Raw genomic sequence first — 23,624 nt, 5'->3', positions numbered from 1 at the left:
AGATGACTCTTTCTTTGGCTTTACACATATCCCTCCTTCGCTTTCTCCGGTCAAATACATATCTCCCTTTATTGGTAACTTCCCCAGTTTGCTATCACAAGGGCCCTGTTGTTTGACCAATGCAAGGGAGGACGAGAGAAGGGGACAATGCAGGCAGTGGGGGAATGGGGTAAAACTGATAGAAGACAGAAGAGGAGGGAAAAAAAAAAAAAAAAAAAAAAAGGCAGAAGGAAGATCCTGAACCCTTTAACTATGTGAGTTAATGAATGATTGTTCCTGTTTGGAATGGATGTGAGGAGCTCCAGAGAAGCTGAATGAGAGGGAGACAGATTCCCAGAAAAAAGCCAGAGTGGAAAAGGAAGGAAGAAAGGAAGCAAAGCAAGAATGAAAAATAAAGCTGTGATTTAGTGAGCCTCTCTGTCCGATGCTCATGTCCCTTAACTTCCCTTTACATGATGGTCACCTTTCAGCGACCTATAGAGAGTGTTTCCAAGAAGCACAAGGTGGGTAACACTTGCAGGTGTGACATATCTGGGCCCTGACAGAGCCTTGTTATGGAGCCAGTGGGCTTCTATTCTGGGCTGAGGTGTGGTCGTAATGAGGTGCTGATCTGGTGTATTTCCATAGTGCAGGGCTCCAAATGGGACAGATCTGGATGGGTGAGGTGGGTTTAACAGGCGGTGGGAATTAGAGTCAGGTTTTAGCGTCGAGCAGGGGAACAGGGTTGATTGTCTGTGCTGGAAAAGGTAACCTATATTGGTGGAATGTGATATAAACAGCGCCCAGCGGTTAATTGAAGCAAGATGGAGAATCTCTTTAACCCTGACTGCGGGACGCTGCGGTAGGCAGTTAAGACTGACACACACACACACACACACACACACACACACACACACACACACACACACACACCACAGTCTCGCTCTCTGTTTTGCTCTGTCTGTCTTTGTCTGCATCCCTCCCACATCTATGGAGACTAAACAAACACACACACACTTAAACACATCACTTTGAGAGCAAGCATGGTCTGACACCAGCAGTCCCAAGGTGATTTATGACGCTGAGATCATTGTAGCTAAAAAGGCTTTATGACTTGCCGTCAGTTTTTAATGTAACAGTATCTGCATGTGGTGCAGATTAGATTACAACACAAGATTCAGCAAACACACACTGTGGCTCTCAATACACTACAGTTTCAGTTGAATGGGTTATTGAAAACCTGCTAGAAAAATAATAGCAGGGCCAAATCCATCTTCTCCATCCAGCGCTTCATGAAGCTGCAGAGTGAGACGGAGCAGGGAGGGTCATGGAAAGGCAGCCAGGAATGTGTAGAGAAACGACTGACCGGGAGAGATCTGTTTTGTTTGTTCAAGTGTATATATACGCGTGTGTGTGTGTGTGTGTGTGTGTGTGTGTGTGTGTGTGTGTGTGAGCTCCACCCTCCCTGCCCGTGAGTGACTTTGGGACTGAAATGTGGTTCCAGTTAGGCCGTTTTTTTTTTTTAAATCAGAAAAACACTGCCACTTCAAACAAACTGGAGATATTTCTCTAGCCAACCCTGCTTTGTTCCCATTTTACAACACAGCCCAATTGCCAGACTTTACAAAACATCTTTCCCCCTTTTTTTCAGGAGAGGTTTTTCCCCACATTTTCACATCAAAACTACTTCCTCTAAAACAGACAGATGGAGATGCTTATGGATTTCAAATACTACATACTTTTACTGGGAACATCGCTGTGAGGTGTTTCAGTTGGCACAATAAAGACATCAGAAATCATGCTTTATAGACGATTCTGTGTGATCCAAACTTCAGTTGTGCTGAATCCACAGGAATCCATCTCTGCCTCAGTTCAGCCTCGCTGTCATATGCACCTAGAGGAGCCTCAACCCCCAATGAACTGCAAAGAATCGCTCAGGTCATGCTGAAAAGTCCCAGAAGATGTACAAAAGTTGCTTCTTACATGTTCATTACACATCTATAGTTTGCTAAAAAATATATATATATATAAAAATGGGTATGCAACAGCGGTAGCAGCAGTCTTCTAGTCACCGGTCAGAACAAACCATTAAAGGTTCTCAAAATATTATGCAAAATGTGAGCCAACAGTTTGCACTTTGCAACGCAGACAGAATGACACCGCGTGTCAGAGACAGATAAATAACAGAAAGGCACAAAGTTTGAATATTGTCTTGTAGTCATAACACTGATAACTTCACCTTGTTCTTGATAAATTCCTGATGGTCTGACATTCTTGTTATCATCCTTTTCATTGTGTGAAAAAATTTTTTATATCCAGCAGCATACCGCAACAGTGAGTAATGGAGTATTATCTTGTGCTGGGAATTGAATCTATTTCCTAGCTGCCAACTAGTAACCTATCCACGCAAAAGACGGCTAATGGACCCTCCTACTCTGCTCAGCCACTGGTTTCCTCTTCACATCTTTCTTCTTTCCTCATTTGTTTCTTTTCCTTTCCTCTCCCTATCCATAATGTGGTTTGTTTCTGTTTCACTGATGCGGCTGAAAAAAAAACCCTGTGTGTATAGGCACTCACATATAGCCAGAACGTATACAGCATTTCATACAGAAAGCTCTTAAACAAAGCCACAGCAAAATGTCTCCCTTGATTACATCCAAGCAAATAAAAGCCTTTCATGGGCACAGTGTGATGATGCTGCGCCACAGTGTGTCGTTTGAGAGCAAGTCACCACTGGACAATTTTTGCATGCTACCAACAATTTGAATACTCACGTCTGCTCACGTTTGCCTTTTTTTATGGGGATGAGCTTGTGATTCCCTCTCTTTCACGCATTGCTTTTTTTTCCCCTTCACTGACACGGGTTGGACATTCCTAAAATTTCAGTCCAGAGAGAGCATTTGGTTGATTAAGCCATTATACTGTAAGCACAACGGTTGTGTGTGTCTGTTAGGGGTGGCGGGGAAAAAATAGATACAGCACAGATTCGCAATATTTTCTGTGGCAATACTGTATCGATACACGGACGCCAAGTATGGATCTTTTATTATATAAATTGCACACACAACTTTTTAAAACTAGAATAATAAAATAGCTTTTTTTCAGTACACTAGGTGGTGCAGTTGAGTTTTTTCTTCTTCTGGTGGAGTCAGCAGGGGTGAAAGCGTGAAAGATACGTAGTAGATACGTAGCTAATTCTTTGAGGACATCATTTGAAGTTAGTGATCATGGGGGTTGATCTGCAAGGATCGAGGTCGTCAGTGTGTGTGTGTGTGTGTGTGTGTGTGTGTGTGTGTGCCTTTGAGCCATTCACAGGGGAAGGATCTTTTACCCCTACACCTCCTCTTTTCATCTATAATTTACACAGTGAGAAATCAACGTAGACCTGAGTGACCCTGTGTTTACTGATACCGCTGGTAATGCATGCAGAAAGACAAAGTGACGTAGAGCAGTCTGCACTGCTAATTGAATCCTATATATACAGTGGGGGAAATAAGTATTTGACCCCTTGCTGATTTTGCAGGTTTGCCCACTTACAAAGAATGCAAAAATCTACAATTGTAATCATATGTACATTCTAACAGTGAAAGACAGAATCCCAAAGAAAATTCCAGAAAATCACATCATATGAATTTATTAAAATTGATAACCATCTGATGAGGAAAAACAAGTATTTGACCCCCTGGACAAACAGCAAGTATTCTGGCTCCTACAAGCCAGTTAGTCTTTCTTTAAGACACAGCCCCAATCCGAACCAATTATCTACATCAAATACACCTGCCTCACCTCGTTACCTGTATAAAAGACACCTGTCAACACCCAAACAACATCACCACCATGGGCAAGACCAAAGAGCTTTCTCACGGACATCAGGGACAAGATTGTTGATCTGCACAAGGCTGGGATGGGCTACAAGAGAATCGGAAAGCAACTTGAGAGAAAAAGATCAACTGTCGGTGCAGTTGTCAGGAAATGGAAGAAGCACCACACCACCGCCAACCTCCCTCGGTCTGGGCCTCCACACAAGATCTTGCCTCGTGGGGTGTCCCTGATCATGCGAACGGTGAGGAATCATCCCAAAACCACAAGGGGGAACTGATGAATCAACTGAAGGCAGCTGGGACCACAGTTACAAAAGAAACGGTTGGTAACACACTACGCCGTAATGGATTGAAATTCTGCAGCGCACGCAAGGTCCCCCTGCTCAAGAAGAAACATGTACAGGCCCGCATGAAGTTCGCCATTCACCACCTGGACGACTCAGAAGAGGCCTGGAAGAAGGTGATGTGGTCAGATGAGACCAAAATAGAACTTTTTGGCCTCAACTCAACTCGTCGTGTTTGGAGGGCAAAGAACACCGAGTACAACCCAAAGAACACCATCCCCACCGTCAAGCATGGTGGTGGCAACATCATGCTTTGGGGGTGCTTTTCAGCCAAGGGGACGGGACAACTCCATCGTATTGAGGGGAGGATGGACGGGGCCATGTATCGTGGAATTCTGGACCGACATCTCCTTCCCTCAGTGAGAGAGCTGAAGATGGGTCGAGGATGGGTGTTTCAGCACGACAACGACCCTAAGCACACCGCCAAAGCAAAAAGAGTGGCTGAAGAAGAAGCACATCAAGGTTCTGGAGTGGCCTAGCCAGTCTCCAGACCTGAATCCGATTGGAAAATCTTTGGAGGCAGCTTAAAATTTGAGTTGCCAGGCGACAACCTCGGAACCTGAATGATTTGGAGGCTGTCTGCAGGGAGGAGTGGGCCAACATCCCTGCCGAAATGTGCACAAACCTTGTCGCCAACTATAAAAACCGTTTGACATCTGTGCTGGCCAATAATGGCTTTTCTACAAAATATTAACATGCTGTTTGTCCAGGGGGTCAAATACTTGTTTTTCCTCATCAGATGGTTATCAATTTGAATAAATTCATATGTTGTGATTTTCCGAAATTTTCTTTGGGATTCTGTCTTTCACTGTTAGAATGTAAATATGATTAAAATTGTAGATTTTTGCATTCTTTGTAAGTGGGCAAACCTGCAAAATCAGCAAGAGGTCAAATACTTATTTCCCCCACTGTATATATATATATATATATATATATATGTACATAGTGTACTCTCTTTTAGTGCCTGTAAACCAATTGTTGATTGATGAATCTTCATCCTTGACCTCTCTTTATCTCTCTGCTGCTGTTTCTGTCTCTCTTTCTGTTTCTCTTAAACAAATAAACACGCACGCACACACACACACACACACACACACACACACACACACACACACACACACACACACACACACACACACACTCACACCACACACACACACACACACACACACACACACACACACACACACACACTGCTTCTAAATTCAAGGGTACTGTGTACTGCAGAGCGGTTGAACTCCAGTGGCCTCTATCCCCTGTCCTGTGACTGGATAGAATACCAAACACTCTAATCTTTTAGCATGCTGAATATTAAACAGTCCTGTCCGAAAACTCCTGTGTGTGTGTGTGTGTGTGTGTGTGTCACAGTCCTAATGTATTCTACTAGCCTATTAAACATGTACCCTAAGACTAGAACAGCAGGGGAGAGGAGAAAGGGAGTTTAGGGTTAAAAGCACCCAAATCCTCTCTGTTGTTCACAAATTTTGCCCTTGTGTTTGTGTGTGTATGTGTGTGTGTGTGTGTGTGTGTGTGTGTGTGTGTGGGGGGGCCTTCAGGGGCTCCAAAGACCCTCCAGGCTAATTATGGAGACAGCCACAGAACAACATCATTCAAGGCACTGGCTTTACAGAAGCTCGGTGAGCTTACATCCAAATGATAACTTTTAGGTTTTTAAAGTGCTTACATTCTTAAGCTGAGAGGCATAGACACAACCTGCACTGTCTGTCAAGCATGCACGCACACACTCACGCACGCACGCACACACGCACGCACGCACGCACGCACGCACGCACGCACGCACGCACGCACACACACACACACACACACACACACACACACACACACTCACTTAAATGTTTGACCAGCCTCACTCCCTGGTGCTCTCCAACCTAAGACGCACAAAAGTTGCCATGACAACTTTCTGGGAGATCTTGCCATCTCCGCCATGCACACTCTGCCAGAAATGTAGGGCACTTAGAGGAAGAGGCACTGTAAGACAATAAGACACTGTACCAGGGGAAAGTATGACCCAGGGGTATAAAAAGTAAAAAAGCATGCCATGAATGTTTCTCTCACAAAAATATTCAATCCAGTTGACGACAGTATCATGAACCCTGGATGGCAAAAACAAGGAAATCCTTCGCTCTATAAAGTCAACATATACAAAATTTTAAAAGACATTCCCCCTACCCATCACCCCCCACCCCCCCCCTCCTCCGCCCCAGTCATACCTCCCCCTGCTCCTCCTCGAGCTAGAATGGCTCAGATGATGTAAGAGGGTTTATGTGCAACAACAGTAAAGGGACAGGTATATACTGTAGAAGAGAAACACAAACACACACTTCAACAGTGAAAAGACAGTGAGGCAAGGGATTCACAGGGGAAGAGTCTGAAAAGGGAAGAGCAGACAGGTAGGACAGAAAGTGGGAATAAACTGGAGATGAGGCAGACAAATAGAAGCAATATAATAAGGGAAACAGAAGCATTGGAGCGATAAGAGCAGACGGTGTGAATAGGCTGCAGTGCAGCCTCAGAACCTTTCTCTCCGCTTCCCTCGGGATCTAGCCTGAGGTATTCTAATGACAGATAGAAGAGTGAAAAAGAGCTATATGTATATACCTCCACAGGCTCTGTCCTGCAGCCTGTCTGGTCTGCCTCCACTGTGCTCTGCAGTCAGGATTTATCCCTCCACTGCTTTGGCTCAATGTGACTGTGCTCCTTTATTACACACTTGATTCCTCTGTGCCAGGGTAATGAAAAATGACCCAGATCATCTGCTGGGAGAGTCCTTTGGCAAGTATGTGTGGTCTGTGTATGTGTGTGTGTGTGTGTGTGTGTGTGTGTGCGTGTGCGTGTGCGTGTGCGTGTGTGTGTGTGTGTGTGGGTGCGTGTGCAATTCCTTTTGTCCAAAGGGAATCCCGTCATTGTAAACGTATTATGTCTTCCATTTGGCCATTTGGACTCGGGGTAGCCAGAATCTGAAGGTAGGAGGTGGAAAACTTTTGTTCAATAAATATAAACACCTGATTAATCACGTGCTACGGTTACAGTTGGGAACTGGGTTCATTTTTTAGCTTTAGTGGTTGATGTATTTGTCGAAAGCTTGTTCTGTACGTTAAAGTCCTTGGTAACCTTGAAATGTGTACACACACACACACACAACCACACACACACACACACACACACACACACACACACACACACAAACACACACACACACATCCAGGCAACATACTGTAGACCTGCATGGCCTATGCGAGCATGTGCACATTATGTGTGTGTCCAATTTATGAATGCATAATTAAGCATACAGGTGTACATACTTGAGAGAGACAGAGAGAGTTTGAAGGCCTTTGTAATATCAAAGCACATATAATAAAAATGTATGAGAGCCAAAATGTAGTCCCTCCAGCTTTCAAATCTCAAAATGATGTCTTATATAATTTATTAAATATGCTATAGTGGCTAACCATGCCTCCCCCAAAGGACCATGGAAAATCAATGACTAAACTCCATCTTGTCCGAACACGTATGCATAATATTTTCCACTCTCATTCAGCATTAATGTGACTGATACACTTGTCTTGTCTTGTATCTACAAAGTGTCCTTATAGGGAAACTGTGGTCAGATTATGGCTGCAGAGAGGAGGCACTAGTTGTAAACTGTGAAGATTTGGTTCGAGGAAATGATCATATCTCTTAACTCATTTCTGCAAGTTAACACGCACACAAAACTTTAAACCTCTGTTCGGTAAACACAATGCAGGACACACTGCAGGAGGATATAATATCCATACAAACAGAGGATCTGGGAGTCCCTGAGAGGGATTTCCTCAGATATTCACCAGATTCCCCTAGTAATCCTCTGGGATTACCATTCTATACTCAGGCCCTAACCTCTGAACCTAAAACATTATAAGCCCTTATATCCCCATCACTAATGCCACAGTTAAACCTATCACTTCACTCAATACAAGTGGACCACCTCCAAAAACCTTATATCGTGTCCGCTCTGGCCACTCAGTTGTGACTCTGGCCACGACTCAGACACACTTAGAGGATTTAGAGGGATACCAGCCAGATGTGTCACGTAGGCCGCTCAACCTTGGCCCAATAAAACACCAGCAAGATATTGCAATCCGTGTGTTTTATCATGTTTAACATCTAAATAGTTTCCAACATGGCAACTGATATCTGGGAATCCTTTTTATATCAAATCAAAAACACTGTCAGTAAGGCTTAGCCTATATCGGGAATATCTTTGTGTGTCATGCAACAATAATATGTCATTTCCTGTGTAGCTTTGCTGGAAATGCCAAAGTAGAAATACCATTCCATTTTTAATCAACAATATGCCTTAAATCAGAGAATCAGTAGTCCTTTGGGATGACTGTGTGAGGAAGGGAGCGTGTGAGCACGCAAACGCCTGTAATTAATCAAGCGAGTGGCCGTCCTATCAAGTAGCGTGCCGTATTCGCGCATTACCAGAGAAATTAGATTCTAGCGTGGCTAAGAAGCTTATGGCGCACAGTAACTAAATGACACATGGCGCATCAGGGAGCAGGGGTGTTGTGCTTTAAATGTTTAACATGTAACAAGCCTGCAGATCACCAAGAGACTCGTCAAACACATTTATATCAAAAGAATATGAATGACTGATAAGATTTCGATCGCGATTTATGATTTATGAGGTGGAGAGAAATGTGTGTCCCGTGGTTGAACTGTTGATGAATCTCCACAGGAACCTTGTTCTTAAATTCAGACATCAACAAGCCTCTTCCAAGAAATCCACTTGCTTGAAAACACCATGGTTTGACTGAGTGCCCACAGCTTATCTGACCACAAACAAAAGAAGTAACGGAACAGGCACAAACGATCCAGCTCCTAGACAGAGGGAGGATTGTGTATCTTGGTTATTCCAGACTTGTGCTGCTGTGTCTCTGCTTGGTATCACGATGGACTGGGACTCGTCAGCGGGAAAGGAATATGATCGGTGGCAGAGCCGTTCTCACAGGAAACAGGACCAGATGAGCTCAGTGGGAGTAAACTGGCCTGGGTTGCATTCCTAAATATGATGCAGTCCACCCTACAAGCTAACAGAGCAGCGAGGTCTGATGAATGTGTATGATCGATGTGACACAATGCAAGATTTTAAATACGTCTAAAACATTTCAGCGGAATTGCGTTGCTAGGAAACAGCTTGAATCTAAGTTCATTTGACAGCGAGGAGAACCAGCTTCCTGACAGCTACTGTTATTAGCAAGCACTAGAACAGGAAATAAACCTGGTCTATCTAGGATACGAGGATGTCGAACACACTGAGGATGAGTTTGGCTTCATAAAAGTGTCACTTCACATTCCTAACAACAAAATCGATGGCGTGCGGTAAGTGTTGATAGTTGCAGGACTGTGATGATTACAGGTAAATGAGGAATTCTTGCAACTTAGGGAAAGTCCAACCACCTGTGTTTGCTACAGTCCTTTACCCCTGCTTCTTCCCCATGCAGGATATCCTGCTTTTGGGATGGGGTCAGGTGGTAAGAAAGGGGGGGCTGGTAGGAAGAAGAAAAAAAAAAAACAAGAGGCAAAAAGATACACAGATCAATCAAATTTCGCCAAAGCAACCAAAGAAATGACACAATGCAACAATTACCCAGAGATGCTGCGTAGCACAGAGCACCGCCCTCACACGCCTGACAGCACTAACCGTCCGTATTTACAGGGTCATACCACCAGAGGAAAATGTGTGACTGGAGGCTGTTGAGTCAATATTACTCAGCCTGATGTATGAAAGTGTGAACGCGCGGCTGCGTTCTCTCACGAGAGACATAAACACACATCTGCGGGAGCAAACAACACTTCACAAACGTTGCAGTCTGCTGGTTACCGTAACGCCACAGCTCAATCACACGCGGTGCGGCGCCGCGTAACATGCAAAGCGTAAAGTGATCACCTTCGACATGTGTGCCACACACTGGAGCGCAGTACGATATCTGAGCTGGTGTCCTGATTGAGTATGTAGGACGGCTGGCGAAGGATGATGGCCTTCTCCAGTGAGAGTTGAAAAGAGAGTAGAGAGAGTTAAATAAGAAATGAAGAAGTAATTTAAGTAGGAAAAAAAAAAAAAAGAAAAAATAGAATGTCCGAGAGGAAAAGGATACATGGGGGAACAGGTTTAGCTCAGGGCACTGGAGTGGAAATGTATTTTCCTTTTAGGATGAAAAAAAAGGTGGACAATGAGTGTAGAAAAGTAAAAATGGGTTGAAAAAATATAAAGACACAGTTAAGTCCTCTCTCACTCTGATCTGTCTCTCTCCATTGTGTGTCTGCTGCCAGTTGAAGCTGGGTATCTCATTAACAGTAATAGAGGAAGCTAGGCAGAGAGGCAGTGCAGTGAGCCAGGGGTATCCCCAGCCTGCAGCCTGACACACTGACCCCTCCTTCCCTGCTTTTGTAACTCCCTCCACTATTAACTGCTCCACCTTGGACCGTACCACTTCATCAGTCTAGGGGGAGATACTGTTTGTAGCTCATCATCAAAGCACTTGTCCAGAGGATATTTGGGAAAGTGTTAAAATACCTCTGTTTAAAAGGGGTTTTAGTGTGGCCTCTCTCAGATGTTTGTGCGTCTCAAAACCAGGAGGGGGTGTCAAGGACGGGTTTGTCTTCGGGAGGTCTGGTATGTTATTTCAGTTTCCTCTGATTGTGTTGCCCTCCCTCAGGATGCTTAAACTTAGGAGCCACATAAAAACACATCCTAAGACAAAAGTTAGAATAACAATCCAGTTTATCCCCCTCTTGAGAATAAAGGAATTAGAGCAAAACGACAGGAAAATACACATGGTGTGTGTGTGTGTGTTTATTATTGTGTGCATGTATTTAAGTTAGTCCACAGATGCTGTGGGATGATTTTGTGCTATGCAGTCTAGTGTGTGCTTTTTGTTATCTGGTAGTGCCAGCTGCATACAGGGCAGGTGAGACGCCTGGAGAATACTAATGGCTCCATGAAAGCCCTGAGTGCCGATTCTGACATGGTGAAGAGAATACTAATCACCCATTTTGCTGAATCACAGACAAACACAAGGCCCAAAAGACACAGTTCCTAATAAAAGCAATTCAAACATAATTCAGCGGTGAAACTGTTCTCTTCAAGCAAACGGACACGTTTAGTGCGTCACCAGAGTTAGATTAAATGTGTAAGGCAAAGGAGGCATGGTGACCGACCGGACAGCCTATAAAACAGTGTCTTTGTGTGTGTTTTGTGTGCAAGCATCTCCCCTTTCACATACTGTATCCATAGAAACACTTACCAGCTTAACAGCTTAGTTTTCCGACTCCTTATAGTGACCCAAGCAACACGACTTCCTGTTAAGGCTCTGCATCCAACAATAACTACAAAAGAGCACGCCACACAAGGACAACGATGTAAAACAAGGCAGCGTTCTGAACTTTGCAGGACAGCGTTTCACATGCACCTGAGCTGAGTGTTATAAACTATGTCAACATATGTGTCCCATTTCCCAAAGCATGAACACTGCCACAGCATCCAACCCAGTTCTGTCCTCCATGCTTAATGACACAAATCAGTCATGTTTAACCCTGCCCCTGTCTCTGGGCCCGGTCTATCGCCTGAAGGACATACCTGGCCTACAGTACATCATCACTTCCAAGCCTCGACACAAGTGTGGAATAGGTTTCAAATGTAATCACTGCATTAAGTACACATTTCTAATAAGAGGTGTGAATCTTCACTGATCTCCCGATTTGATTTGATTACGATTATCGTGTAAGCGATTCAATTAAATTCGATATCTCGATGCATCACGATGCGTCAAATACATTTTTCTATTAAAGCCGTGTAGGATATTTAATTCATAGCTTTTCAAGCTTCAAAAAAAAAACATTCTGCAGTGCTCTAATGCTAAATAAATTGGATACATAAAACTACAGCACTGAGCACATGGCACTTCCTGAATGTGCAAAACATAACAGAATATGTAATTTGAAATGTTGCTAGGTCCACATTAAATTGTAAACAGAAATAATCGATTATGGCCTGGACAATTATCGATGCAGCATCGTCCACGTCCACGATTCGATGCACCCATTATTTTATTCACTTCAATTTCAAAATTCTCTAATTTCTAAATTAAATTAGCAATAAACTCCCTGTGCGAGGGTGCCCTTTTTGAATGCTTCGCACATGCGCATCTAGCTTATGTTTGTTTTGTATGTGCTGTATGTGAGGTGCAGCCTACTGTACCTGGTAGAGTGGCCTTGAAACACACCTGTGTGTGTGTAATAGACGCAGGGGTGCAGGAAGGTTCCTGGCATGCACACGAAGGCGTCGGAGGGCTGTCGAGGTGAGAGTCGACAGCAGACCCTGCCGAGTGCAGACCACCTCGTCTAGACCCAACAGGACCGCCTCCATGACTTCACTGACTGCAAGCTCTCTGTGATGCAGCTCCAGAGGTATGTGCAGTGTAGCAGAACAAGTTGATATCAGTGAGCCATTACAGGTAAAATCCACTGAGGCCCAGGTAATTAGAAGTTATTAGCCTTTATTGTCCTCCTGATACCACTTAGCTCCAGTATAGATAATAACTGGGTCATCTCTAGAGGTAAGCCACAGAGAGACAGGATAACCCTGTGGCTGTCTCCTTTCCTGTGTCCCTCTCTGTCCTCCCAGTCTCTCTGGGATTCAGCTGTCTGAAGACTGGTGCTTCTGTCCCAGTCCCACACAGCTAGTGGTCCCTACTGACTCTCTCTCTCTCTCTCTCTCTCTCTCGGTCTTCTTCTTCCTCCTCCCTTCCTCTCTCTTTTCTTCTCGCCGAAGCAATGTAGCCTCCGTCCGTTGGTCTGCGCGCCACAAACACAAACATTCCCACTAAGAAAATGCAGCCGGTCTCTTAGTCTCCCTGGCTGGTAGTTGTTTTTAAAGCGATATGCACTCTCATACTGCAGCTCACATGGAGAGCAACCAGTCCAGGGCCAGAGAAATGAACAGACGACAGCACTCGCTCCTTCACCGTCACACTTTTCAAGGAGAGAGGGGTTGGTTACAAGCCGCACACCTCCTCACACACCTGGTCAGACTGGACAATATCTTGTATGCTTGAAGAAGACACTGTCATTGACACACACACACACACACATTATGATATTTTGTCTCCAAAGTCTAGAGTATACTACTTTCTAACAGCACTGGGATTGTAGCCAGAATGTTTTTTTAAAAAGGAGACATTTTCCTCTGAGCCAGTTTTCCCAGGCCGGAGTATCCTGACTTGACCTGGCTAAATTCTTCCAAAACAAATTCAAGAATACAACCCATCTGTTAGTCTCTTCCAACTCCACACATTATGCCTGCACAGTGTTCAAGATAGAAATCCACAATGAAGCTTATCTTGCTTTTGCTGATACACACCCATTTGCAACAATGGCCACATGGAGGCAATACAACCTCCATATACAACCTGTGCCAGGCCTACAGTCTGTGTGTATATCCTTGCCAGTCGGTGATAAACTATTGGCTTAACAGCTCTGCTAAAACAATACAGCTTAAATGACCAATGTTCTCTGTGTTATGGGTGATATGAAATGTTGAAATCATTCTGAAATCAAACACAGGCACACACTTTTTTCAAGCTCCAGCAGCCATTTCTTGATCTTTACGGTCACTAAGGATATCTTATATGCCAGTTTAAACATTTAAAAAAGAAAAAAAGGTCAAATATCCAATGGTTTTATTCAGCCGGACTGATTCACTTTTTCCACTTTCCTCTGAGAGCCTTGATCAATAGAGAATTCAATAACTCTGTACTGTCCAGTAATTCTCTGCCTTCCTACCAAACCCGATCAGACTGTAGGTGGATTAAATGGTCTTTCGTAGCTCACTCTGATTCATGGAGGGCTTTATCGATGAAAGAGGTCACTCCTGTACTGCTGAGGTGGTGCGTGTGTGTGTGTGTGTGTGTGTGTGCATTCAAGTTGTTGTATGATGCTCAAAGCATTTGTTTGTTACTGAATGTCAACATGAACATGAGTGAGTTACTGCCATGGCATTAATCAACTATAGTATAGTGTGTATATGAAAACTTGTTTTTTTCTCTCTCTGCCGCTTTCTCTTTCACTTTATATTCTCCACAGATGGCTAATTAAATAGATTGCAGAAGGTTGACTGCACAGAAATCCTAATCCTCGATAACGCAATAAGCTTGCATCTTTTTAAAATTTACTTAATTTCACCAACCACATGCTACGAGATCCCTCATTCCACAGCACCAATTTCCCATCCCTCTATCTCAGGGCCTCATGTTGCTTTCTCAGTGGTGTCTTGAGAAACCCATGAGGAATGCGTAGCATTCCTATAGTGTGAATTTTCCAAAATAATTCAGGGTTTGGCTGGAGCCACACACTGGAGCCACTGTAATTTATGAGTTGTGTAAATGTTTGTTGTGGTAGGGAGGGAGGCAGGAGGTTAGGTATGACAGTGCACTGTTCACATGACACATGTCCCGCTGAATCCTGGGAAAGGTCACACAGGCCCTGCGATGTAAACAGTCATCACCAGAGTGTCAGCTGGCCGGCTGTTACCATAGTAATAAGACAGCGAGACGAAGACGCTATTTGCCTTGTGATGGACAGGAATTGACAGCCAAACAGTGAGATTATCTGTGTGTTGCTTCATTCTTTCTTACACATATTGATCCACATATTAATGACAAATAAACCTCAGACCTGTACCCAGTCAGTTGTAAGAGCCTGAGGTCTCCTGCTGTCTTCCACCCTCTTACTTTCTCCTGTCTCCATCTCTCTCCCTCTTTCATCTCTCCCTCATATCTCTCTCTATCTCTCAATCGTCCTCCTGCTCTCTGATCTCCACTCAGGCGTGTTATACTAGTGCAGGCAAGAGAGAGAGAGAGAGAGAGAGAGAGAGAGAGAGAGAGAGAGAGGGAGAGCAGTGGAGGGAAATGGGTCACAGACCCCATAAATTCACGAGAACATACTCAGCTGAGGCACTATGGCAGACAAATTCATAAAACCAGTTGTGTGCAAGAGAGGACGTGCGTATGACACAGGAAAAGTTGTACAGGTACTACTCGTGCACTTCTTCTGACAATAAACCTGGCATCTGGCTTTTGCAGGCTTAATATTCTTATTGGCTCATTTGGAACGCACACCCACCCACACACACCAGCATCACTGTGACAGAGATTATAAGTGACATACGTGTATAGACCCAGTATGAAATTCCATTCCGATCAGTCTAGTTTAATGTGATTGTATTAGAGGTGCAAGCAGGAAAATCAATAACAAAACGTAATGTGGCTCGAGAGGGGGATGAAAGCAGTGAGCATCTTTATGTCTATGTGTTTGTGTGTGTGTGTGTGTGTGTATGTGAGAATGTATGTGCCTGAGCTTCAGTATTCACAAAAGTGGTTACAATAATTAAAGTATTGGGACTTGTTGGTCTCTTAAGTAGAGAAGTTGACCTAGTTCATGCGTTATATGCTTTAATATGCCATACACACATGCACAAAGGGTTGTTCACTCAAGAAAGCATGCACATGCACACTCTCAAGCTAATCATTCTCTCCACTTTGCCTGGCAGATACATATTAATGAGGAGTACTATGTTACTGCAGCACACCCACGGGAAAACAAGAGACTGCACCTCTCTCACTCTTTATAACCCTTTCCCGCTCTGTCTCTCTTTGTCACTCATACACGCCCACACACACGCCCACACACACACGCCCCCAAAAACACACACACACACACACACACACACACACAGACACACACACACACTTCAACATCTTGTCTTTTTTATTTTACAAGAGAAATTCTTTCTTTTTTTATCCCCATCTCTCCTTTCTATTCCTCTTATTCTGTCACAGCAGGATTCTGACACACAACACACTCACAAGCTATGATCAAACCCCTTCATGTGAGTGAGTCACAGACAGTGCCTCCGTTCTCATTGAGTCGTGTTATTTCTGTCTGACAAAGGGCACAGATTGTGCTGGGATATTTAAGGAACATGTCGGGGTCTCCACATCCTGTTTTCTGGGGGAAGATGGAATCCAACAGACTCCTTCCCATCAATCCACACTCATCTTTTCATTTTCTCTGCTCGGTTTCTCTCTTTCTTAAAAGGATTCCACGCAGTCATTTCTGAGAATAGAGAAGCAGAGATAATGAAGAAATCATTCTGAGCTCTGCATGAGGATGGGAACACACGCGCGCGCACACACACGCGTGCACACACACACACACACACACACACACACACACACACACACACACACACACACACATCCACTGGGCATTTTTTGGAAGAGGACAGAGTCCACTCTCACCATAGCTACCCTGCTATGTCTCCATAGCGAAAACACATTATCAGCAGCTCAGCGCCTTCAGTCTTCGCTCACAGTCAATGGCCGATCGTCTCTTCATTGTTTGATCATGCTCGGTTCAGATTTACTTTGAACTTGTATGCAGCTGTGCCATGCGTCTATAGGTCTGCGGGTTGATTTTGGACAGGGAATAAAAGACAGTGAGAAAGAAAAAAAAATCTTAGCAGAGAGTGATGAAAGAGGCAGGAATGGAGAGGAGGGTGGGAGTCTCCCATGTGCTCCCCCCTTTCCTCGCTTGCTCAAAAACATTCTTCCTTCTGAGCTGCCTTGGGGAGAAAAGGGGGGTCCCCTTTCATGCCAAACAGGGTGTGGTGCAAGAGGGGCCTTCAGGAGCCTTTTAGCTCCAGCTATTCCCACCCCTGTTTCTCTTTCTTCCCCTTTTCCCCCTTTTCTTTGTCTCTTTAATTGGACTGACTGACCACAGCTCTCTCACCTACAGTCCTGGGGGCAGGTTGAGATCCCTGGGAATCAATACTGTAGCGAGGCAGAGCAGAGCTGCGGGGGCAAAAACTCAAAGGCTCAGAACTGATGTGCCAACAGAGGGATGTTAAAAGAAAACGAAACAGGAACTCATTTTGAATGTTGTTCCTTTGGTGTCCACATCAACTTTGCAGCTGCATAAATGAATCCTGACTCTAATGTCGAGACAATTAAATCAATCTAATAAGAAACAAGCAGAGTAACAACCTGACCCACAGAATGCCCGAGTCCAGCGATGACCTTCTCTGTGATTGGTGCAGACGAGATGTTTAAAGGTAACAGGGATCGATTAGTATTCCTGCCTCGCCACTTGCCTGGCTGCCTCTACTGTAGCTCCCAGGCCTATTGTGGTAAGTTACAGTCGTGCCATTGTGCGTTTGCATTCCTATTCCGCTCATGAATGTGTGTTTTGAACATGTGCATGTCTGTATTTGCGTGTCTTTGTGAACTTCTCTGACAGTGATCCACCCCTCCCACCTTTAAACCCTCGCTCCCCTGCGGTGCCCCTGACAACAACATGTTTCCCTTGGAGAGCGATTCAACCTCCTCAAATCTGAAATGTTTTTTGTGTGTTTAGAAAAAGCATGCACGCACACGCACACGCATGTCTCGCTCTTTCTTGTGCCCTGTCTTCCCTTGTTTGTTTGTTGTTTTTGTTCTTAATTTCACAGAAAAGCAACAAAAAAAAAATATGAAAGCAAAATAACAAAGGCGGGAGATAATCCTAATTCAGGCCTTAATCTAAACAGTAAACATCCCTAAAAGAAGCTGTTTCAAACTGTCAACACCAACTGTGCAATGTATCATCATCACATTATACTGTGAACACCTAGTGTTTAGGATGATCTATAAGTCCTTTTTCCCCATTTTGTCCACGCTGATACATTTCTTTCACGTGTTGCCATTTCTACTGTAATAAAAGGTATGCAAGAGCCAGAGAAAGGGGGAATGAGTGATAAAGAAGCATGACGGGTCTAGATCTGAAGACAGCCACGATTTGAGCCACGACAGCGAGGAGTAGAAGGACGGGATGGGGATATAGAAAAGAAAGTGATTCACTGAGCAAAAGAGGAGTAATCAAGTTTGCCTCCTCTCCTATTGTTCTGGAGTTAGCGAGGCATGTTTTGTTCGGATGTGTCATTGCTGTTGACCGTGAACAAAGATGGTCTGTGTTCTGCCTGTAGATGTTACTCAATTAACTGTGATAGAAACCCACATCCATCAGAAACTACTGACACAGACGTGAGGCGATTCATCTGCATTAGATGAGTGACAGGGCACGGATGAGAAGGTGGGCAATCTGAAAGGTGAAAAGCAATCTGGAGGATCCATTTTGAAAATATCTTTCAGACTAGTTAACTTATGCTAATGGTTATGGAGAAGAGTGTTTAGCCAGCGGCAGTGCACACCTACAAACCTCTGTGTGTTCACTGGGAAATGGTGAAGGTCCGGATATGAAAAATGAAGCTGCCAAGTGTGCAAAACGCATTTAGCGGGATCTAAGCAGGCAGCAATAAACATTTCCACTACAACATTCCCCTCTGCTCAGTCAGCTGCTTATAGATAAAGACTTTTTTAATATTTTTTCTGTATGCTGTTACAGCTCTATGCGGCTCACGCAGTTGCATAAGGCGGAGAATGGACGACAAAGCAATGAGTTATCTAACATAGCAAGTCAGAGCAAGACAGAGCTGCATCTGTGTATAGAAGTGAAAGTATTTCAGTGGCTCAGTGAACACATGGGCAGGTAAAGTCATAACCCAGCAGACAGTCAACCTTTATGGAGCCTCTAGGGTAGAAACCGGTCGATCGCTGAGCTTTGTTCACCTGCCATCGCTGAGGAGAGGAATCAGTCAGTCTGAGGATTTAAATTCTCTTTTCAGAAACACCTTTATTGAACACTTTTCTGCCTGTGTGATTTGATGGATAGCTATTTTGAAAATCCGATGCATTCACTACCTTACGCAGCAAGCTGACGCACATGCATCCATTCAGACCTTTTTTGCAGCACAATAATGCGAGTGAATGTATGTAAATCACAACAAGTATTCCCCCCCCCCCCCTTCAGTCTGTCTGCACACAGCTGGCTGCAAGAAGAATGGAAGGCAGAGAAAAAGGAATGCAATCAGGAGACAGAGACCCCCCTTTGTGTGAGAAAATCTGCTTTTCTCCATTAATGAAGTTGATTTGAGTGAGTGTATGTGTATCTGCACGGGCACCAGCTAATCAACCAGTAGCAATTACTTCTCTGAAAAGGACAGTGAATATTCAGTTTCTTCCCATCAAGCAATATGATAGCCAGCCAGTTGGATCACAGTTAATCAGTTTTCCATCCACTAAAAAATGACCTGAAAGCATTAGAACAAATTCTAATTTATATCGCCTGAGACCTGTCAAGTTGTTTACTTCAGTGCAACTTCACTACAGAAGCAAAGGAACCACGTAGTGTTTTATGTATTTGACTGAAGAGATGTGAAGGTTATAGCAGTTCTTTTTGTGTTGAAGCAGGCTGGGAATATGTACTGTGTCCAGGGTTATTAGAGTGAAAGCTGTATTCATTCAATATGTAGAAGCCATTCTGTGTAATTTATGATAGCATGAGCACAGCATGTGTGTGCTTGTGCGTATTACTGTATCCTCTGTGTACACGCTCAATCAAAGAGAGAACTACTAAGAGACCAGCGGTTCTCAGAAGTCACATTCACTCAAAGAGGCGCGTTAATGAAACTAAAGTCACATTACATCAAGTGGGAAGACTGAGCTTTCCAAAAAGGAGATGGAATTCAATTCAGCATGATCCTATAAAGCCCCTCATGATTTTAGGAAAGCAGTTTGGATGAGCCATAGGCCCAGCTCGCTCATCACCTGCACACACACTCTACTTAAATCGGATTCACTTAATACTGCTGTATTTACAACATGAAAGAGTGCTGACGTGCATCACCCTATGAATGCAATGGGGACACGCACACACAAATACAGTCACAGCTGCGAACTTGAGTGCTACTTTCCTTTCCAAACGCTCGCAGCTTTCTCGCGGTGTAAACAACTTTGTGGAGGAGCGTAAGAGGTGAATCACCTGGCAGGTTACAGCTTGTCTTTACAACTGAAATAAAGGGTAACTTTGCAACACACATTCCACGTCTTGAGCTTAGCTTGAAAACTATTATCTTCTGCTGTCAGCCCACACCCACCAGATTCACACAAACACATAAACACTGAAGCTTCTGATGCCTGGCAGGAAAGCTCGGCCAGGACGGGATCCAGCACTTTAAACCACGCTGAAGGCGAGACTATGTGCGGCTTTGCTTGATAAAAGGAAGCTAACTCATGCCTCAAGTCAGTTCAATTGCGTTGACAGTGACAGGCAAACGAGCTGCACTCAAAGACAGCTCTCCCACAGTGAGACTTCCCTGTAACCTTGAAATCCGAGGACCGCAGTGGAATACATTAGCAGAGACAGACTGAGCTCTGGAAAGATTGACAGACTCGGACTGACAGACAGAGAAACACAGAGAAGTATTGTCCACTGTGGAGATTAAAAGCTTTGCTCTTGACTTGCCTTCCACCAATTCAAATCTAATACCATCCCCTGGATTAGCCAAGAACCGTTTTAAATCCCATTTACACACAGGACAGCACGGCAAGACACGGTCTCGGAGAGGATGGAGTCAGAGAAGAAGGGAGAAAGTGTAAAAGAGGAATTGAGGGAAGTTTGTGTCTTACCCTCTCTCCACTGTTCCTCCGTAGAGTCCCCACCGGCAGCTTAAGCATCATCCGGCGGGTTCTCCCGGGCGTCACTGCTCCCTGGACCACCATAGTACGCTCCAGAGTGTGTGTGTCCGTGGGTGTGCGAGCATGTGTGCGAGTGTGTGAGGTGGGTGTCCTCGCCGTCCCGTCCAGCCTGGCAGCAAGGGTCCACGCGAGCTATGCGCGTGGGTGTGTACGAGGAAAAAAAGTGTGTGATATTAGTGGTGTGTGTGTGTGTGTGTGTGTGGGTGGGTGGGTGGGTGGGTGGGTATAGCAGCCCCACACTGGTCCTATGTGCCTCTCTCTCCTTCTATTTCCCTCTGTGTTGAAACACTTCCCATTCTGTTCCGCTCAGCTCCACTCTGCCGCTCAGGAGGAGAGAGAGTGTAGAGGGAGAGGGAGCGCGCTTTGTCTTTCCTCTCTCTTCTCCACTCTCTTCTCTCCGGCTCTGGCAGCTCCCCCTCCCTGCCTCCCACACTCACTTCCTTCAGTGGGGGGCTTAACCAGGTCACTGGATTAATGTGACGTTACGGCTGTTATTAGCATACGCGCTCGTGTCACGTGATCCAATAATAATTGTGTGTGGGGATATATACCCCCCCACCATCCACACACACACACACACACACACACACACAGCCCTTACAGGGGATCACGTGGGGAACCTCAAAAGGAATATGGGATGTTTTGCCATCTGGTAGGGAGATTATCTTTGAAATCCCACATCCAGCTTTCTCTCCCTGCACTGTCTGGACGAGGACACAAAGGGGGAATACACACACACACACACACACACACACACACACACACACACACACACACACACACACACACATCCTTCCACAATGCTCACGCATGCAGATATTGATCATCCTATCACTTGGTTCATCGTCTACATGCAGAAAAGTGTGGAAACTGGCCTGAATTTCTTTTCACAAAGCTGTGACAGTTGTGGACTTTTGGGGGCGGGGCTCCAGCAGAGATCTTCTATCATGATGGCTGCAGCCACGGAGAGCTGAGTCAGTCCTCTGTTTCCACCACGGTGGTCTTTACATGTCCATTAAAGCTATTGGTCTCATGAGTTACATCTGCACCTAGTGACTTACTGTCATATTCTCATCATCACTCACCACTAAGCTCTGTTTGCCTCTGCACATCAATACTCCACTGCCAGCTGATTAACTTAAGTGGATCAACACACATGCACACACATATGTGGGCGTACACAGATGTTCACTTTGCACATATGCACACATACATGTAGGCTACTAGGGGTAGGAATCACCAGAGGCCTCACGATACGATATCATCACGATACAATATTATTGCGATTTTAAAGATATTGCAATATTCTGCGATATATTGCAATTTGTTACCTTTTTTCCCAACTTTCCCAATTTCAAATGATGTCCCCAAAAGAAAACTTTGTCAACATCTGTTTTATCTAAAAAGATACATTTCTCTGTTTGTTCATCTCACTTCAATTTTATTGTTGCAAAATGGGTTTGTCAAGCAGACAAACTGACCAACACATATAGAATAAAAGATCAATACTTGGCGTCTGTGTATCGATACAGTATTGCCACGGAAAATATTGCGATACTATGCTGTATCAATTTTTCCCCCACCCCTATAGGCTACAGTAGGTTCACGCATTAAACAGCTAACGTTTTGTATGGGCTAGCTAGCTATTGTAAGCCAGCAGCATTGTATTATAACCAGTATGATTTAGCTTGGTATTATCAGTTATGAGGTGACAGGGTATGAAATCAGATTAAAGCCACCAGTCAAAATGAGCAAACAAACAAGCCTTTTCCATCCATTATATCATTTCTTTAAGTGGGGACCAGCGCTGGCTTTAGTGACATGATACTGTATATGTCACACATACACACACACACACACACACATACACACATTGTGCTAAAGCTGCACAGCAAGCATACAGGAAAAATCATCTGCGGTGGTAATCCCCAGTAAGCATTACTTATTCAATACCCTAGCCCACATCAGTGTGTGAGTGACTGTGGCCTACATGAGAAATATCAGAGGGCTATTTATAAACTTAGTTTGCAGACATCCAGGTCTTGCAGATGACACACTGGAATAACTGAACAGGGATCCAAAAAGACAGAATTCATTTATCTTTGCCCTGTTCCTGGTACTCTTTGCGATGTGTGCGTTTGATGTTAATTCAGATTGCGATGACAGAGATTAACAGCCACTGCTGATTCAGGAGACATTTCATAGTAGGCTCGTATGACACCTTGACAGGGAGATGACAATACACTCTAATTGAACAGTTTAAGTATGGTTTGTGTTCGTTTGTTCTCCTCCTCGCTCTGTTTTTTTTATTATTATTATTTATTTTTTCACTTTTGAGATTTTTTAAATTCCACTGCCTCAAATCCAGTGAGGTGATAAGCCCTCGTCTTGACAGGAGGAAAAGAAACCAAAAAAAAATCTTGTTATTCTTGATGCCTCAGGCTAGATGCACAATGACCCATTTCAGTCAACAGAAATAAACACAAATGGGATTTGCACGTAATAAAAATATGTGAAGTACTAAACTGCATACATAATGAGGCATAAACATAAAACAAAAAGCTAGGAGATTCTGCCTCTCTGTGCTGGATCAGTTCACACCAACTGTCCTCAAAAATGAACTAACTATTAATACATTTCCAACACACCTGCATATAACAAAAGAGAGAAGGAGCGAGACAAAGAAGAGAAAGAGAGAAAATCACTACCTGGTTATGAGAGATGCTAATGAGGGAGGTGCAAACAAAGCGCTTAGACTGTCTGGGTTTTATTTCTACCGTGTGTTT

The 23,624-nt window shown here is 44.2% G+C and overlaps 1 protein-coding gene across 8 annotated transcripts in view; it reads right to left on the bottom strand.

The window, feature by feature from the left end:
• The window catches only part of frmd4a (FERM domain containing 4A), a 103,179-nt gene that overhangs the window by 41,331 nt on the left and 38,224 nt on the right, over window positions 1–23,624 (bottom strand). For 6 of the 8 annotated variants that reach the window (XM_028584806.1, XM_028584809.1, XM_028584808.1 and 3 more), the window contains exon 1: window positions 20,770–20,979. The exons of the other annotated variants lie outside the window; for them this stretch is intronic. In XM_028584806.1, coding sequence (XP_028440607.1) covers window positions 20,770–20,862 — 93 coding nt within the window. In that variant the 5' untranslated portion in view covers window positions 20,863–20,979. Of the gene's footprint in view, window positions 1–20,769; window positions 20,980–23,624 lie in introns of those variants that run through there. 8 annotated transcript variants of the gene reach the window in all.

This window comes from Perca flavescens, chromosome 8 (genome assembly GCF_004354835.1).
Source record: "Perca flavescens isolate YP-PL-M2 chromosome 8, PFLA_1.0, whole genome shotgun sequence".
Taxonomy (NCBI): Eukaryota; Metazoa; Chordata; class Actinopteri; order Perciformes; family Percidae; genus Perca; species Perca flavescens.
The sequence above is the reverse complement of the archived record's forward strand: the minus strand, read 5'-3'. Positions and strand labels throughout refer to the sequence as shown.